The following is a 19924-nucleotide window of genomic DNA, read 5'->3' as shown; positions in this document are numbered from 1 at the left end:
AAAGAAAGAGATTTTTAAAAAGGAGGAGAGAGCAATGGAGAAGGAGGAAGAGGAGGGAAGAGGAGAGAGAAGAAGAACCACAGCACGGCGTGCAAGATGGTTGAGAAAGGGTATGTGTGAGTTTTAGGGCAAAGCAGGAGATGTTAACTCCTCTGGGGATATCCAGGAAAGCCTCCTGGAAGAGGTGGACTTGGAAGCCTGCTTACTGAGCACCTGCTCTGAGTCTTCTCTGGTGAATCACATCACATGTGTTACCTCCTTTGACCCACATTTGACCTCTTTGACCTTGTGGAGTAGACGTTACCATCCCGGACTTAGAGAAGAAGAATCTGCCACTCAGCCAGCCTACGAGGCAGCTCCAGGACGTAAGTGGGCTGGGATCTGAGAGCTGTAGCTTTTGCTCTACAACCTCGGATGGGTCTCATTTCTATTTAATTGTTTTGGTGTCAGAACAGAGAACTTGGGCTTAGTGACAAGGAGACTTGGGTTTACATCCCATCAGTTCCCGCTGCTAGTTCTTAGCTTTTCTGAGCCTCGGTTTCCAATGACCAGCAGGATAACCTTGATCTTTCTGAGCCTTCATTTCTGAGCCTGTCTTCATGATGGGAGCATGATGTTGGCAGGATAAAATGAGATATATGTAAGGTGTCTGGCACAGTGCTTCACAAAGAGCAACTGGCCAGTAAGAGACGGTTCCCCTTCCTTCTCTTCTCTTGGTCTCCAGATCCTCTACTGTTCTGTAGCTTGGGGCAGCGGTTAAGATTGTGGACCCTAGAGCCAGGGGATGTTGTTTCAAATCTAGTTTCTGTTGTTGCTGTATGACTTTGGGCGGTTACATAACTTCTCTGTGCCTCAGTTCATTCTTCTGGAAAACCAGGATGAAAGAGTACCCTCCTCATGGAGGTCGGGATGCAGATCGAACGAGCTGGTGTTTGCAGAGCATGGAGAACCCTGCCCAGCACACAGGAAGTTCTGTGCAGATGACATTGGATAAATAAATCTATACTCTTCACCACCTAGCCCTACCGCTTCTCACCTGAGAGCCTCTGCAGTGAGCTTGGTGCAGCCTGAGCAGAGGAAAAGTTTAAATATTCACCTTGCAGACAACTGATGGGCAGAGCTGTGAGTGGCTGGGAAACCTGGGTGTTCAGCAGCCTCGCCGAGGCCCTGGGAGCAGGGAGGCTGAACGTCTCCAGGCATCCAGAGCTTCAGATCCTCTTATTAAGGGTGGGGGATTATTTTCTCTTCCTGCATCTCTGATTCACAGAAGACTGTTAGTCATACCCTCACCTACGGGATCCCACATACTAAACCCATAGGCTCTGATGTCAACCTCGACCCAGAAAGGAGGAAGTGGATGATGGTCAAGGCCATAACTGACCAAATTAGAAGAAGGAAACTTTCAGAGTGCTGGCTCTCAGCAGAGGCTGCACATTAGAATTACCCAGGGAGCTTATAAAATATATACTAATAACCAGACCCCACCCTGGTTTGAAATAAAACATGTGCTATTAAGAGATTCTGAGCATCCCGGGGGCCTTAGCCTCTGCATCACGGGGAGTGGAGCGGTGCCATGAAGGATGAACTACATCAGTGGTTTCTCAGCTTGGGCTGCATCAGGACCTGATGGAGGGCGTGAACTCCGAGTACCAGGCTCCACCCCCAGAGGTTCTGATTCTTCAGGTCTGGGGTGGGGCCTGAGAACCTGCATGTCTAACAAGTCTCCAGAGCTGGTGCTGGCAGCTTGTACGGAGAAGCACTGAGCTGTATAATAGATCAAATCAATCAATGAAAGATATTATCTGCCAAGGCTTCCCCAAAAATGTGTCTATGTGTGTTTTGGATTAAAAAAAAAAAAATTCCACATTTACACCTTGAGCAACTGAAGAATGCCAGAGTCTCAGTCAATCTTCACTTTTTTCCTCCTTCTCTCTCTCCTCCCTCAGTCACCGGCCCCTGAAGCTTCTCACTGTTGAGAGTCTCAGCACATGCATGTTACACAGAGTGTCATGCGTGGTTCAAGAGTTTTGCAGCGACAAACGAGCTAAAGAAAAAGAGGCGCTGACTGATTCTGAGAGTGTACTAGGGGAAAACAGAGAATGTTCTTTGCTGCCTTTGATGGCGGGTCACATGGATCAGCCCACACAGTGGGATGTGAACCTCCCCCTCTTACAACAATTGAGTCAACTGAATTGTTGAGCAGGCAAATGACAGCACTGATCTGGGGAAAAAGAAAAATTTCTAAACCTGTGTCTGAATCCCAGCGTGGGAGTTTGTATTGTCATACGAAAAGCATACGGAGGGCTCAGGTATCCAATGTACTAGATTTTGTGATAACATTCATTTATCTCTCCTAGTCCAAGGGCCTCTCTGCCTTGATGAAGATGAAAAAGTAAACTGACAGTTCTTTGGAGGAAAACAACCTGACCTCACCATTTCCTCCAGGCATCTTCTTTAGATATCCCCAAGCTCATTTTCTTACATTTGACTACTAGAATGGTTTGTGGTTTCTAGGAGCTGTTTAAATGTGAAAACAGCTCTTGGGAGCGGTAAACCTAATTCTGTTTTATAAGTGATTTCGGAAATGGTCAAGTTTGCAATCGAAAATTCCATTTTTCACTAAATGTAGGAAAATGTGTAAACTCTCATTCTCTTTGGGAGGCTTTTCAAATAGATTTTCTTTAGACCAGTTAAGACCAGCCCATGTGACCTAGAAATCATGGAACTGGAGCGACCACGGGGATCATCAAGTTCAAGTTCCCATTTCATCTAGTCTCTCTCCCCAGTGCATTGTCCACATACACTTGAGTGCGTGCCCCTTATTTTCCACATATTTGCAAGACTGCAGCGCACCAATGGGGTCTTATCCCAGTGGCTCAGTGGTTGGAATTGGCATTCTCACCCTATTGGTTTAGGTGTATGACTGTACTTTTAATAGCATATTTATTTTCTAAGTATCTGTTGCCTCTAGGGGAATGCAAGCTCCAAAATGATAGGGACTGTCTATAACTTGTTCACCTTTACCTTTCCAGGACCTCTCATAGTGTCTAATCTATTTGTGGCAGTCATGAAATAGCCCTATAATGATCGAATGAATGACAATGTAGTGACAGAGAGGCTGAGGTGACAGGGATGACTAGGAATCAACCAAGAGAAAAGACAAGGGAGAGGGCTGCAGGCAGTGAAACGTGCATGTGTGCAAATGTCCTGTGGTGAGAGGGGGTGGCATTTAGGAAGGACTAAGCATTTTTCCATATGCTCAGTCCTTCCAAAGCTAGAGTTCTGGTATATGATGAGAAACAAGGCTGAGGAGGTAGAGAATATCTGTATCATAGAGGTCCTTTATTATTTTTTTAAATATTTATTTATTTATTTGGCTGCTCCAGGTCTTAGATGCAGCACGTGGTATCTTAGCTGTGGCATGCATGCAGGATCTAGTTCCCTGACAAGGGATGGAACCCAGGCCCCTGCATTGGGAACACAGAGTCCCAACCGCTGGACCACCAGGGAGGTCCCACAGAGGCCCTTTTAAGCCATCCTTTCTTTGTCTCCTGTTTACTTGAGTCTCTGATGCTGAATCCTGAATCTCAGTGCCCTGATAGGAGCATCTATCCTAAATTCCCACTTAGTGGGTAACCAGAATTTCGACCAGTCTCAGTCCTAATTCCAGAGCAGTTGTGTTAAAAACTGCCAGTTAATGAGTACTGAGTATGTACCAGACAGTGTACTAAGTCTTTTATATAAATGTATCTGCTCCTCTAATTGTTTGTCTACTGTGCCCAGCCTTTCTGGAATAGGATCTTGCTTTGAACTGCCAGTCTGTTGATAACAGTCAAATTTCAGGGACCCCCAAACAACTCTCTTCTAACTATTGGCCCTGGATTTCCTACTGTCTGTGCTCTGCTTGAGGGGACCCCAACAGCCCTGGAGTTAGGACTGAGCTGGTTGAAATTTGTTCAGCCATCTAAACCTGAGACAGAGCTATCTGGAGTGGATCAGTGAAGCCTTCCATATTGATGTCAAGGACCCATGGTGTTCTCTAAGATTTCCATGTCAGCAACTTGAGTGCTTAGTGGGATGGACAAAAAGACTAATAGCAGAGTGGCCGTGGAGTCAGGGACAGCTGGGTAAACCTGACCCCAGGTTTATCACTTACAAGGTACATAACCTTGGACAGGTTCCTTTCCCTCTCTGAATCCCCATTTTCAGGTATAAAAGAGAAACAAAAAAAATGTATTCCAAAAGTGGTTTAAGGGTGTAAGGAAGCACTTTGGCCCAGTACCTGGCACATGGTGAGAGGCAGGAACCACAGATGCTGTTACTGCTGCACTGTTAGACGCAGGGAAGGGAGGGAGAGGCTTGCTGCCGAGTTCTTACATTCTACAGAGGGAAGGGAAAATCAATTAAAAACAAGTACATGCAAATCTCCATTTACTGCTGTTGCTGGGAGACTGGATTGTCTTGTTCATTTTATCTTCTGCGTCTGCAGGTAAATTGCAGAATCCTTTTTATTGAAAATTCACTCCGTCTTCCACAAGTATTTACTGAGTCCATGCTATTTGCTAGGCACGTGGGAGAAATGAGGATAAATTAGATGCTGATCTTACCCTCATCTTGGGGCTTGGAGAACGGAGGGCACAGATTTTCTATAAATGTGAGGGACAGCACTTTTCTGCTTAAATACAGAATGCTGAGCAGTATTTACTTTAGAAAATCATTGAGGATCTTGCAAGGGCCTCTCATTGCCTGTGTGAATTATTTAAGAGCTAAAAGAGGGGGTAGGGATGCTGTAAATAGATATGCGCTGAACTTGTGTTTACTACCCATCATTATTTATATAATAATACAAATTATGATATAATATTACATATACTACTGTATATTATGCTAATAATATGTGCATGTATATTACACATGCACAAATAATAATCATATTAATTTATTATTATACTAATTATATAGTATGAATGGAATATTATATGCTAGGTATTACTTATTATATATGCATATATAATACTACTTGTACATATATACATATAATGCATATCATACGTTACTCTAATTATATATACATAATTGTTCTAATTATATATACAGTTGTCCCTCGGTACCCACAGGGTGGTGCTACCCAAGACCACCCCCTTCCCCCCACAGATACCCAAATCCAGGGATGCTCAAGTCCTTGGTGTAGTATTTGCATACAACCTATGCACATCCTCTCGTATACTTTAAATCATCTCAAGATTACTTATAATACCTCATACAATGTAAATTCTACATAAGTAGTTGCCGGCATGTGGCAAATTAAAGTTTTGCTTTAGGGAACTTTCTGGAATTTTTTTTTTCCTGAATATTTTCGAACCATGGTTGGTTGACTCCACAGATGCAGAATCCATGGATACGGAGGGCCAACTATAATTATAATATATAATACATTTATGTATTATATATCACATATAATGTTCATATATATTACATAATAATTTAAATATGTAAGTAACCCAGTTACTTATATTATTTCATTTTACTACCACATGTATCTTTCTCTTTAAAATGGAAATGGTAAAATTCTGCTTGGACCAGAGACTAGATATGCTCATTAAACCTATGCTTTATTCCCACTCTGCAAAGCTAAAGAACGTAGAAATCTGCAAAATGACGAGGGGCTTCCCCATTACATCAAATCCCTCTCATTTCTCATGCACCTATTCAACAAGTTTTATGAAACACCTGCTCTGTGCCAGGCTTTGCCCTGGGCACTGGGGTCTGGAGCCACATGTGGCACCATCCCTGACCCCCTGGAGCTCACAGATGGGTCAGGGAGCGGCCCCAGCAGGCCGTGGTGGCCACTGTCCTGGAGGAAGTTCAATGGTGGCACAAGAAGAGGCAAGAGACTCTGCCTGGGATGCTGGGAAAGATTTATAGAAGACGATATGCCTCAGGGGGAGTGGCTGTGATCTGCAGAAGACACTGGAAGGCCAGGCCATGACAGGGGAAGGTATGTGGGAAAACCAGCACTGATGCAAAATAGCATGAGATGTTCTGGAGAGTAGGTAGTGGATATGCTTCCACTGCTGATATAACCATAATAATGTGAAGAAAAATAGTAATAGGAGTCCCAGTAGTAATGATAGCAAGTATTTATTAAACATTCACTATTCCAAGCCCGTGGATGCATAATGTCATATAATCCCACAACAATCTTCGTGTTTATATAGTATTGTGTATAATGCATATTAAGACAAGTGATCAGAGGAGCTGATACTTTACTCAAGGTCACTCAGCTGGTGAGTACAGCACATCAAGGTCTACCACATTGTACCCTAATGACCTTGGCCCAGGTCCCCAACCTCTGTAAACCTCAGCTCCTTCCTCAGTAAAATAAGGTTGAAGGCTTATTCTGAGAACGCTATGGGATGAGGGTCATGACCAATGTCAGTGATGGCTCACGTCTGTGTGTTAGGGAGCAGATATTGGAAAAGTGGAGGGCAATCATGTTAGTGAGGTAGACTGGGTCAGATCCCAGAGCTCTGGCCTTGTGTGGTCAAGTAAAGGGCGTGCATTTCACTCTGAAGGCCATGACAGGCACTGGGAAGCTTTGAAACACATAAAGAAATGCTCAGTGTTGTGTTTGAGAAACATCACTCTGAAGTGCACGTGGAAACAGCCAGGCCGGTTAGAAAGGTGTTGTCATAATCCAGGGGAGGAAGTGACACTCCCAAGAGATGCTGAGTGGAAACGACAAAGGTGCTAATTGGATGTGGGGCGAGGGAGGAAGAGGGGTCCAGGATGACCCCGAGATTCCTGGCTTTAGTGATGAGTGAGTGGTGCAGTTCCATCCACCGAGGCAGCAAATGCAGTGAGAGGAGTGTTATGGGTTGAATTGTGTCCCCCCACCCTCAGCCAATTCATAAGTTGAAATCCTAAACCCCAGCACCTCAAAATAGGCCCTTCTTCTTTGGAGGTAGGGTCTTCACAGAGGTCAAGTTAAATGAGGTCATGAGGGTGAGTGCTAATCCAATATAACTGGTGTCCTTACAAGAATGGGAAATGTGGACACAGATTGGCATAGAGGAAAGACCAATGCAAAGAGACCTAGGGAGAACACCACCACCTACAAGCCAGGGAGGGATGCCTGGATCAGATCCCTCCCTCACAGCCATTAGAAGGAGCCAACCCTGCTGATACCTTGATTTCAGACCTCCAGCCTCCAGAACTGTGAAACAATAAAGTTCTGTTTTTTAAGCTGCCCGGTTTGTGGTACTTTGTTCTGGCAGCCCTAGCAAGCTAATATGAGGAGTAACTCATCTGGAAATAGCCACGAGTTGTGTTTTGGATGAGTTGAATTTGATGTGTGGTTTCTGGAGGGCCAGGTGAAGACAGATGCCAAAATGGTACTTCAATACACAAGTCTGGGACTCGGTGGGACTAGAGATAGAGATTAAGGTGTGTCAGGCATCTCTGCTGCTCCAGCATCGACCGCACAGTGTGATGAGGTAGCTCACAGTAGGAATCTGAAAAGGAGTTGAGTGGATAAATGTCAGGTTTGCTGAAGGACAGAGGAGGGGCCACATGGCTATGAGAACCAGTTCTAAGCTCCCATGCCAGAACTGACAAGGTTAGCTCAAGCCCTGTCGAGCTTTTGAGGATCGTCATGGTGGTTGCTGATATTTACACTCACTAGGAAGGAGAGTCCCTTTTTTGTTCTTTAAAATCAGGGGATAAAAAATTCAACCAAATACCACAGCTCTTCTCAGAACAGAGAACTATAGCCTGTCTGGAGTCTCAGGTTCACGCCCGTGTTCTGAAATACTGACCTCCAAGTGAGCGTGTCAGTAATGTGTCTATTTTAGGCAGCAACTTAAAAGTCTGCTTAGCTTTAAATGCCAAAATAAGGAGACAGCATGCATGGCCTAATGGAAAATGGCAGTAGCTGGAAGTCAGGAGACCTTGCTTTGAATCTCAGGTCTGCCTCTGAAGAATTGGGTTACCTTAACCTTTCAGAGTCCCCCCTCCCTGGTCTATAAAACCATAAGGAGGGGGTAATTGGATGATCTTCCAACTCTGACATTCTCTGATTCTCTCAATGTTGCCTCTAATAGCAAATGTTGGGAAAAAATCACATCTCCACAAATTGACCTTCCAACCTGATTGAGTCCACCAACATGAAGACATGTAAATAAAGTGAGAGGCTGTAATTCATATCACAGACGCCTTTGGTAGAATAATTTCCCTCCTTAATAATTTCTGCCTTCTTAAGATGGTAGATGGAACACTGGAAAGAGACAGTACTTGGTTTTAGGATGCATCTTAATTAGCAGCAAATTGGGTTTTACTGGAAGGTTTCTGAATGCACACGATCACGGTATTTTGTCCAATGACTTAAGCTTCTAACGATATTGAAAAAGGATATGGGAAGATGAACCATTCCTAACTACATCTGTGATTTCTCTTGGACCACTCGAGATTTAAACCTCATGCACTGGCATTTTCTTTATATGCCTGGACATCTCAGCCCTGGGTGTAATAAGCCAATAAGGGGTACAGATGATTGATTACCTATTAAGTGTCGTGTTTTGTGCCAGGTGCTGGACCTGTGTTACTTGTTGCCTCATTTAACACCCCCTGCAGCAGATGCTGTCAGCCACACCATACCTTTTCTGCACTCAACGTGCTGAAGGTTGCTTACTTAGGGCTCCTGACTGGCTGTGGAAGCACATTTGGCCTCTGAGGACAAGTCAGACGTGCCTAAGAGTCACTGCTGCAGAAGCAACCCTCAACTGGTATCAGACAGAAATTTGGTGGATAAATACTCCAGCTTCCTCACTACTTGGTTTGGATATCTCCGAGGCGTATTCTACACTTGCTCATGGAGCTCCTCAGAGGGACTGAGTTCCAGTTAGTGTAGTGGATGCTGACTTGATAAACACACCCTTTATTGGCTGCCTTCTACCCTGGTATTTCCTGCGATCCTATTCCAGATAAAGGACTTACTCTCAAACCCTTGCCTCAGAATCTGCTTCTGGGAAATCCAAACTAAGACATCCTCCAAGATCCTAGGGAGTAGGTAGTATTAGTCCTAATTTATAAATGGAGAGCCTGAGGGTCAATATGGTTAAATAACAGTTGTTATGTCTTGGTACTGGGGTTTTGCTAGCTCACCTTCCTGTGCACCAGTGGTTCTCAACCAAGGGAAATTTCGTCCCCAGGGGACATTTTGAAATGTCTGGAGACATTGTTGGCTGTCACAACTGGGGGCTTGCTGCTGGTACCTGGTAGGTAGAGGCCAGGGATGCTGCTAAGCATCTCACAATGCACAGTTCAACCCCCCCCAACCCCACCACAACAAAGGCTAATCCAGCCCAAAAAGGTCAACAGCGGCAGGGCTGAGAAATCCTGCTCTACACCCAGTGAGACCAGCTGTTGGATGGTAGCTCTCTTGTGTGACTCGTCTGTTGTATTTCACTCCCAGGGCCAAGCCGTGGCTCAGCTGTGCTCCACTGTCCCCAATGTGACTGTCTTTGGAACAGCTTCTACTTTCAAGCATGAAGCCATCAAGGACTCCGTGACTCATCTCTTTGACAGAAATGCAGACTATGTGCAGGAAGTAAAAAGGTAAGATGTTTGCTATGAAGAGCACCAGGATGGTCCCTGCACTTCTCTCTTAAAGAACAGGAGCATTCATTTAGAGGAGGGCTAATAATACTCACAATTGTAACCATATATATTACTAGTTCTGTGCTATTTCACACGTATTCACTCATCTAATCCTCTCAACAACCTTATTATTATCCCCATTTTGGAGACGATAAACCTGAGGAACTGAGCAGTTAAGTAAGTTGCAAAGCTAAATTGTGAGAGCTGCTATAACACTACCTTAACCCAGAAAAGTTTACTGCTCATTCATTCATGTAACAGCCCCAGGGAATGTGGACTCCAACCAGGGTGTGACTGAGAGCCACCAAAGGTCCAAGGTGGTGACATGATCAGATTTGGGTTTGGAAGAGTCACTGGTGTGTCGCAGAGAATGAATGGGAGGGGACATCCGTCTGCTGGTTGTTGTGGTCTCCCCAGGGGAGACGTTGCTTTATAACATGATCCATATTCCACCTATGATCCTGACGGCCCTGTGCATGTCAACACAGGAAATCAGATGGAACACCCAGCTGCCGCCATGCTTTCAGGTGATTTGTGTGTCTCACCCCTGCTGATTCCCAGGTTCTGCTCCACTCACAGCTCCTGGGGGGTTTCAGCGACGTCCCAGAGCCACTGGTTCTATATTTTCATTCTCCGGCACAAAATTGGAAGGTACAAAGGAATTAAGTTGTCTGGCTAGCATAGCATCATAACAAAGAAACAAATTCCTCCAAAGCACTGATTAAGATGAAAAATTGAAGGGTTGGAGGATGGGAGATCTGGTTGTTTGAAGTGATAGGTTTAGACCGGATTAGGTGGAACTTGGGAAGTTTTTCGGAAAGGAGCGTCTTCTGACAGTCTGAATTCTCAAATTAAAAAAAAAAATTTGAGCGTCAAGATTTGCGTGTCATTTAAGGTTGCCCCAGTATTTCTCATGTGATGTGAAAAGAAAACTTGAAAGCTAGATATTGGAAATTTACCACCCATTTCTCAGATGTCCAGAGATTGCAGGCATTTTTTCTTTAAGTTAAGTATAGTTGATTAACAATAGTGTGTTAGTTTCAGGTATATAGTAAAGTCATTCAGTTATACATACATATATATATATATATATATTTCAGATTATTTTCCATTATAAGTTATTACAAGATATTGAATAGAGTTCCCTGTGCTATACAGTAAATCCTTGTTGCTTATCTATTTTATGTATAGTAGGTTGTAAAGACTTCCAGAATATATCTTTGCCTACTTTTATAAACTTCCTTCCTTTAACGTGCATCTTTCAAGCTGTGGTCTGGAAAATGAACTACCACTGTCCCTTCAGCCACCTTTCCTTTCACCCTCTTAAGAGATATTTCTTCAGGCATCCTTTCCTCTGTTCCTGCACTGACCTGCTTAATAAATACTGAGTACCTAGCAGGTACTCTGCTAGGGCAGAAGATCCATCAGAAACCACCTTGAGAATCACTGTCTTCATGGAGCCTGGAGTCTCGTTGGGAAGCAGGGACAAGAGATATTTTAAAAATTCATTGATTCATACTTTTGATATGTGCTTTGGTGGAGAAATGCAAGGTGCTAGTGAAATAAACATAGGCAAATGGGGAAATCAGACATGTCATCCATCAACAAGTGAGATTTGGGCTGAGAACTGAGGGCTGAGAATTTGGCCAAAGGAAGAGCGTTTCTGACCAAGGAGAATGGCACGTGCTAAGGCCCGGGGTCAGGAAAGACTTGGTCAGTTCAAGAATGTGAAAGGAGACTAGTGCCGCTGGAGGCTGTGGTCAGAGGATGTGTGAGGTAGTGGGAGAGGATCAGGAGGTGGCGGCGCTTCTGAAGAAGTGACAGGCCATAAGCAGGGAGCCTCTGCTGTCCCCATGTCCCAGGGAGCTACACCATCCCCTCATCCCCTCAGTGTCCTTGACCTGCTGCCTTTAGCCCCAGAATCAGTGACTTCTCCTGATGTCGGAAGAGCAGAAGGTAACAGCATCTGAGACCCACCTTCCCATCACCTTCCTGCACACGTGACCTCCAACAGTTCCGTCCTTACATTTTTAAGTAGAGATTCTGGGATTAGCCTAGAAATGACTGGGAAGGTGCAAATATGTTTGTACTCTCTGTCCCACGAATCCTACCCTCAGGATATAATCCGAAAGAAAATAAAAGCCATGGGTCCACGCTGCTGGCTGCAGACCCAAGCACCGCTTCTGCTTCATTGTAGGCGCTCAGGATATGACGACAGGGTGAATTACAGCATTGTCTGTAAAAGCGAAAATTCAGAACCAGCCCCCACTATCAACAGAACGGAAACGGTTTGGTAGATTACACTACACCCACACACTTGAGTATTATGCAGCCCCTTAAAAAATGATAATTATGAAGACTCTGTCAGAAAATGAAAAAAATACCTGTGGTAGCATATTGAGTGAAAAAAAGCAGAATGCCAAATTCCAGCTACACTGTGATCACAGCTTTGTATAAATTCTTGGCGCATGAGGGCATAAAATGAAAGGGGGAAAAAATCCACCCACTGAGATGCACTAGGAGTGGAATGCTGAGTGATTTTTCTTCCTTTTCTGATCATGGATATTGTTTTTTACACTGTGTAACGCACTGTGTAACACAGTAACACAACACACTGTTGTGTGTAATCAACTAGAAAAAATAATAACATAAAATTTCTTGGGATGAAAATTCTTTTATCAACCAGTCACTCAGTAAGCTTCTTTTGCATATGTTTGCAGCCTAGAGCCAGGCATTATAAAGGGAACAGGGGAAAAAAATATTTATAATACTGACATAACCTTTATGTCACTTCCCCCTTCTCTGTTCGGGAGGAGAGAGAAGAGTATGCCTGAAACCAAGTGGAAGAGTTAGAAGCCTTGAACTGTGTGCATCTGACTGTAAGGGCTTTAAAAATAAAGAGGGAAGAAAGACCAGCGAGCACGCCAAGGTGGATAGCCCCAAGGGGGTGCTTGAAGAGTGGGAACTATTTTAGTCGGTACGGAGAGGTAGGGAGCGTGTCCCAGGCAAGGCGAGGGGGCACCAGGCTTTGTCTGATTCCTCCCACTCTGCTGAGCATTTCAGTGAGACCATTGTAGGTGCATCCTGAAAGATGAAAATTCCTTATCTTATATAAATAAACTGAGACCTAGTGGAAATTAACAAGAGTCTAGCCACCAGGAGAGAACAGAGAGAAAGCAATCAAGAAAGGATTCCTGGAAGTGGTACTACGTGCATGTGGGAACCGTCAATAGTAAACTTTTACTAAGCGGCCTACTGTGCGCCAGGCACAGTGCTGGGCACTCTGACATCGCCTCATCCCTGTCATGAGCTTGGAGGTGATGGTTAAAGCTAAGGCACAGATGAGTTCTCAGAGAAAAGGGAAGTCTGAACGAGAAGAATTGTGTGGAGAGCCAAGGACCCAACTGGAGATGAAAGTTACAGTAAAGGGGAATTAATTTCTCGACAAAGTTGAAGGGCTGTTTACCCAGGAACGGCTCTATTGCAACTACCACCGCTCAAGAGGAATTCTCCACTGATCCGAGTGGATGGGAAGCAAAGAGGCGGTATTCTCAATAAAGGAGCAAGGGGTTGGGGACGGAGGAAGGACAGATGGGAAAGTCTCGGATCAGCAATCCCAAAATACCTTGATGCTGAATTTGGCCCAGAGGATCTCTGAGCTGGGGCTATTTCTGTTTGCTGTTTAAGTCTGCCGAGATTTATGACAGAGGGAGAAAGCAGAATAGGCACTGTTGCCTTTAACCCTCTGCTCTTACCCTCTCTGCTTTTATGTAATTACGACTACACAAATGCAGGCAAGGCAGACACTCCCAGAAATTGGGGAGCAGGGGTGAGCTAAGAAATGAGGATGGCCTCTGTGCCTCTGATGGGCTACCTGCTCTGCTTGTGATATTCATGATTATTCCATTAAAAGATGCTGCTAAGGTGCTTTTCAGTGTAAGGATGATCAAGGGAGGACCTGACCCAAGCTTACTTGCGGGGCCTGGAGCAATTTAACTAGACCCACTATCCAGTTCAGTCTGATCCACTGATTGGGCTTATAAGGGCTTATAAGGACTGAACAGGGGATGGAGAGCTTTTCAGTTTTGCAACTCTCACCTGAAGGGACGCTGCTGGCCTCGAAAGGAGCAATGTCTGCTTAAAGGTTTGACTTCTACAGCAAAGTGTCCTCACCCTCAGGGCCCTGGGAGTGACACCTGCCTCTACCCAGCTTCTCTTCCACAGAATCCATCTCCTCCCCCTCTCTTTGCCCCCAGTTCACCACTGACCTTCTAAAGGATGCAATGACAGCAACGGGGAGTGAATTTTGTGGCTTATTTGACCCCTGTGCATGGCCAAACCCTGTCTTGCCTGATTCAGCTATAGAAATGCCAAGAGAGATGTGGGAGGAGCAGGTGGCCTGGATATGCAGGAGACCTGCAGTGTCTCCTTCCAGTGTGAAGCCCAGTGGAGCAACCCCCAGCTTTGCTCAGCCCTCGCTGGGAGCTAGAAGTGGCAGTGGTGATCACCCCTGGGCTGGCCACAGCCCACCCTATAAAACCCTACTCCATCTCTGGGGCTCTCACTTAGTTTCTGGATGTGATGGATCAAACCAGGGTCCGCCCATTTCCCACAGTCACCTGACCCCACTGAGCCTCAGTTTCCTCATCCATCAAATGGGTATAACAAAGGCCCTGAGTCTCAGGGTTGGCATGAGGTGTCATGAGATGAGACTTAGAAAGGCTCAGCGCCGTGCCTGGCACACAGTAGGTGCTCCTGAATGTGGGACTTTAGGAATAGCTAGAAGGTCAGACTGGAGTGGTTCGTGGGAGGTGAGGATGGGGAAGTGGTCAGAGCTTATGGTCACCCATTGCTGTGGGCCTGCCCTGCATTTCTGCAGAACCATAGTCCGCAGGAGAGAGCAACAAGCCGAGGCGGGGCAGCTAGCGCAAGGAGATGTGATCGGCAGAGGAGAGAACGTGGACCCACAAGCAGACTACGGATATGAGGAGCATCAGGCACGGAGTGAGGAGAAGAGACGGGCGGGTCCATCGGGGGTTCCCTGGGAGGCGTGCACAGCCGCACATTTGAGAGGCTGCTCCTACGCACGCGCGGCATCCTTCAGGCAAGGGGAGAGATGTCAGGGAAACGAAGTTCGCGGGGAGGACTTGCTGGCCCAGGAGGCTTGTCTAGGAGAAGCAGAGCAGGATCTCACTTCCATGCAAGGGAGCAAACTTGGCAAAAATGGATCTGCTCAACGTGAGAAAAACAGGTGCATAGCTACCCGGCCTATGATGCGAGGTGGGGAGCTGATCAGCGGGTCTGCGGCCCAGCCCAGAGCCCCCCCAGAGTGTGTACTCAGACCTCCCGCCTGCCTCTGCAGCCTCAGCATGCAGCAAGCTCCCTCGCTTCTTCTTTACTCCAGTCTTCCTGCCTACCAGGCTCCTCCTGAATGGGGCTTTTGCACATGCTGTTCCCTCCGCCTGGAACACTGTTCCCACCACTCTTTCCCTACCTACCTCCTCCAGCTGCCACTCGTCACTTCCCCAGGGACATCTCCTCTGGCAGCCCTGATTGGGCAAACCCTCAATCTGAACAGCTTCATAGTACCTTTGTGACACTAGACCCCATTCACTTTCAATTTCATTTTTATTTGTTTAACTATTGATTGATGTCTGCCTAATGTAAACTCTAAGAGGCGAGAAATCAAATCTGTGTGGGGTCACCATGATACCCCCTAGGCCTAGTGTGGTGCCAGTGCTAAATATTTAAGGAACAAATTAATTACTACTTAAAAAAAAAAAAAAGGTGCCTCGACCTCTGAGTCACTAGTTTAGACGAGGCGTTTCCAAAGTGTGGAGCTGGAATCGGCAGCATCAGCATCTGGTAACTTTCTAGAAATGCAGATCCTTGGGCCCCACACCACACCAAGTACATCAGAGCTAAGAGCAGAGGGAGAGGGAGGGCAAACTGCAATTGTACCTTAATGAGCCCTCCAGGAGATTCTGACACACATGCAGCTTTGAGATCCACTGGCCTGACTCCCTGGTCATGAATTTACGGATGGGACTTGAACGGACACCCCCACGAGATAAGCACTCTGCTGGGTGGGAAGCTAAGCTGATCACTTTGGAAGAGCCTTTGTAATGGGCTGCATTTTGGTTAAGACCCGAGGGCTTTTGAAGGGCACATTCATATCAAGACTCAGGCGCCCCCTTCAGCAGCACATATACTAAAATTGGAATGATACAGAGAAGATGAGCATGGCCCGTGCGTAAGAATGACAGGCAAATTCGTGAAGCGCTCCACATTAAGAAAAAAAAAAAAGACTCAGCTGTCAGGGGCACGGAGCAGTCAACTTAGTGTATGAACCCAGGAGATGCACGTGTAATTTCCTAGTTGGTGACACTCCGGACAAAGCTGTTGACGTCAGTTAGTGGCAGTTCCTGAACTTCGCTGGGGAATGAGGGTGGGGGTAGAAAAGGTGAGCAATGTGCTAAGACAAGGTAGCCCTGCAAAGGCACAAGTCTGAGGAAGTGCCATTCTTGTCTGAGCAGAGCACGGCCCGGCCAGACTTGGGAACTCTGTGGGTAGGAATATATTCCCCACAATCCCCAGAGCGTTCCGGTTCCACCGCCCCTCCTGCATAATCTCTTTCAACCCAAGACGCCCAATAGATGTTTGTTAAGTGCACAAGTGAGTGAATTAATAAATGTATAAATAAATGAATGGAAGAAGGGATCTTCTTCCTAATAGACTACAAATGTGGATTCCCTCTGGAGCCCTCCGTCACTGTAGGAAAATCCTCTCTATTTAACCCTTTTCCTCTAGGAGTATGTTTATAGGTTGAACCTGGAGATCGGACGAAGAGAAGTTTGCAAGTTAAATGAACGTGCCTTTATAACTTCACTGAGGAGGGAGGTGGAGAGCGATAGAAAGCCAATCCTTGGTAGACCAGAAGCCCCATGAAGACAGGGAGCTTGCTGGTTTTCACTCTTCAGCACCTTGGACAGAGCCTGGCACACACCCCAATTTCCACAAATATGAGTTGTTGATTGACTTATGCAGCAACTATTATGTGGCTGGCAATGGGCCAAGCACCACATCTGCCACCTCACTTCATTCTTAGCACAAAGAAACATGCTAGCTCCACTTTATTTTATTTTTTTAACTTTAAAAAAATATTTACTTAATTTATTTATTTTTATTATTTTTTGATTGGTCCAGGTCTTAGTTGTAGCACATGCTGGATCTTTGTTGCAGCATGCAGGATCCTTAGTTGCGGCATGCAGACTTCTTAGTTGCAGCATGAGGACTTCTTAGTTGTGGCAGGCATGTGGGATCTAGTTCCCCGACCAGGGATCGAACCCGGGCCCCCTGCACTGGGAATGCGGAGTCTTACCTACTGGACCACCGGGGAAGTCCCGCTAGCTCCACTTTACAAAGGAGACAGCTGAGGCTCAGAGAAGTTGAGCAAGGTGGCTAGACTGACTGTGATGTTCTCTGCTGGCACCACTAGCCAGGTTCTTAGCTGTCTGCAGCTTTGTGAAATTCTCAGAGTTGGACTCAGGAGGATACATCCACCTCCTGGGCTTCTGCCCTATTTATTTCTACTCCCAGAGCTCTCTCTGTTCCTGATTCTGGCAGTAAACAGTATGACACAGGAAGGAAAAGGGACTGACAGTTTGGTCCCTGACAGGTTACAATATTTTACTTTGTCTTCTCACCATTTAGAATCTCTGCTGAAGGAGTGGACATTGTTTTGGATTGCCTCTGTGGGGACAACACTGGAAAAGGTCTCAGCCTCCTCAAACCACTGGGAACCTACATTTTATATGGTGAGTGCCAAACAGAAGCAGGGGACATGGTCGGCAACAGGCAGCACCGCATGTGTGCTTACAAGGGCTGTGAAAAATGAGATGTGTTGATATGCTGGCGTAATGAGATGGGGGAGGTGTTAATATTTTAATATTTTCTATAGTATCGCTACTGTTCTCAATGATAAAAGTGCCTACTGCCCTATTATCCCATGAGCATTTCTCATTCTAAAAGAAATAAAGCAAGGCCAAGCCAAGGTAGTGACGAGATGGGACTCGACCCACAGAAGGTGGCACAGGTGGAAAATACTAATAGCTTCAAAGGAAGTTCCAAAAATGAAGCAATAAAACACCCATAAGAGGATGGAGAAGTGTGGCTAGGATGTGGTGGTTTTAAAAGGGAGCATCTTCACTATTGGAGATGAAGTTGCAAGGCACAGAGTCTCCTTCCTCTAAACTACTCCTGTATGTCCCAGTCAAGACAGAAGCCCTGGATGGATAGAGCCCATGTCTGCCTCTACATTCACTTATATGCTCTTGGGTTTGGGAGGCTTCATGAGAGACATCTGGAAGCAGGTTTTCTCCGGCAGAATGAGACCCCAGAGACTCCTCTCCCCTCTCTTCTACTCTTTGTCATAGGCAGGTAAACCAATTTAAACATTAGTCTCTGCAAAGAAAAAAGCGTATCTGAAGCCAGATGTCACATTCCAAAGCCAAATGATCTTGGAGTTCTCCAATGCTTGAGATTTTTGGCACTCTGTCACATGGAAGTAGAGTAGAAAATTGAGCCTTAGTTCTGCATAACTCAGAAAGAAATACTCATTTCCCTACTATTAGCTGAGAAGCTTATAAAAGAGATATCTGAGAGGTATAAGTAGTCAAGCATCATTTTGTCATCATCAGATCATTGTGACAGAAAGAGAAGGAAGAAACTTTCATTGCTGGAGTATCCTGGCATTATGAGTAGTGGCCATGTATTTGAAAGCCTTTAGCGGTGGATGCACAGTTTTTAAATTATTACCATTGATAAGAGAAGCTATAAATGTCAGTGTAGGGATATTGGCTATGACTAACACGTGAGTCAAATACAGATGAGCCTTTTTTCCATCCTTATTCATTTACTGGTTCTATTTTTGCCCCAGTTCCATGACGTCGTTTTGGTGTACACAACTGGATCATATCACAAGTATCTAATTTATTACATCAATTACTTGACTACTAAGTAATCAAAACCTAGTGCTGTGAAGCTTGGACCCTGTAAAAGTCACCCCATAAAAGGAGAGGCAGTGATTAACTGGCTACTAGTTTACCAAGGCCAAAGAACTAAGTTTAAGACATACATTGTTTTTTCATTTAACGGTTCTCTGAGAGGAACTTACTCCCAAATCTGTGTGTGTGGGGGGAGGCAGAAAAGTCGCTGAAAAGGCACCACTAAGGCACTCTTAACCCTCACCCAACCCAGAACCGCAGAAAGGGGTTCTTCCTTTCTGTAAGAGCATGTCAGGGAATCTTTCCTAACTCGACTTCCTGTCTTAACTCTGAATATTGCTTGTTCCCATCAGCAAGGCTCCGTTTCCCACACCATGGGTCTCCAGTGGTTTTCCCCTTTCTGCCCAGACCCCTTTGGAGCTTACACATGGGTCACACCATTTCCTTGGCTTGTGAACCTATTTTCACCCTCATGTGCTCCTCTGTATCCCATCTTTCCATCCGTCTAAATTCTAATTCAGCCCCGCCTCTCTCCACTACTTAAATGCCCAGCCGAGGTCAGCTCCCCAAGCCTCTCACTTGCCGAGGAATCAAATTCAAGCCATAGAGTAATCTCGCAAAGGAGTTCATTTCTCGGCCTCAGAGAATGGAACCAACAAGACATTTCGGCAACTCATCATTTTATTAGAACGTTGGCTTAAATCACATTTTTGCCACGTGACCTGTTGTCCAAAGTAATGAAATAGTCACCTTGAGAAATGTTACTTCCTCTCTGATCCAGTGATACTTAGTTAAAATTAAGTCAACTCGACACCACCCACCCCCTCCAATTCCCTCATTTTTCCAAGGCTGACCTAAATTTCTTTTCAAGTTCTTGACAGTTCTGGGCCAGACAACTGCCATTCTTCCATGCAAAGCAAGAGATGTTGATTTTCGTTAGCTTGATTTGGGAATCTTCCATTTGCAGGTTCATCCAACATGGTGACTGGAGAGACCAAGAGCTTCTTTAGCTTTGCAAAATCAGTAAGTATCCATGCACGTCTAAAGTACGCTGGTGGTGTGGGGCTTGGCATGTTGTAAGCTCTTCCATCTAAGGACATGGACCGAATAGCCTAAATCTTGCTTGTCCTTCATCTGCATCATTCATTTGCAAGAAAGCCTGCATTCTCAACCTGCTCACCACACATGGACAGGACTGTGACTTGGGCCAATGAAGTCCAAATGAAGCAGAGAAATGAGAGTGCCCGAGAAACTCCAGAAAA

General features: G+C 45.4%; 1 protein-coding gene across 1 annotated transcript in view; it reads left to right on the top strand.

Annotated features, from left to right (window-relative positions):
• Positions 1-19924, top strand: part of VAT1L (vesicle amine transport 1 like) — a 152213-nt gene that overhangs the window by 56640 nt on the left and 75649 nt on the right. Inside the window, exons 4-6 of the mRNA XM_081215566.1 lie at positions 9473-9615; positions 17371-17474; positions 19630-19685. Coding sequence (XP_081071692.1) covers positions 9473-9615; positions 17371-17474; positions 19630-19685 — 303 coding nt within the window. The remainder of the gene's footprint in view (positions 1-9472; positions 9616-17370; positions 17475-19629; positions 19686-19924) is intronic.

The sequence above is a fragment of the Mesoplodon bidens genome (assembly GCF_964165515.1).
Source record: "Mesoplodon bidens genome assembly, chromosome: 18".
NCBI classification, from domain to species: Eukaryota; Metazoa; Chordata; class Mammalia; order Artiodactyla; family Ziphiidae; genus Mesoplodon; species Mesoplodon bidens.
Note: the sequence above shows the minus strand (reverse complement) of the source record. Positions and strands in the feature narration are given on the sequence as shown.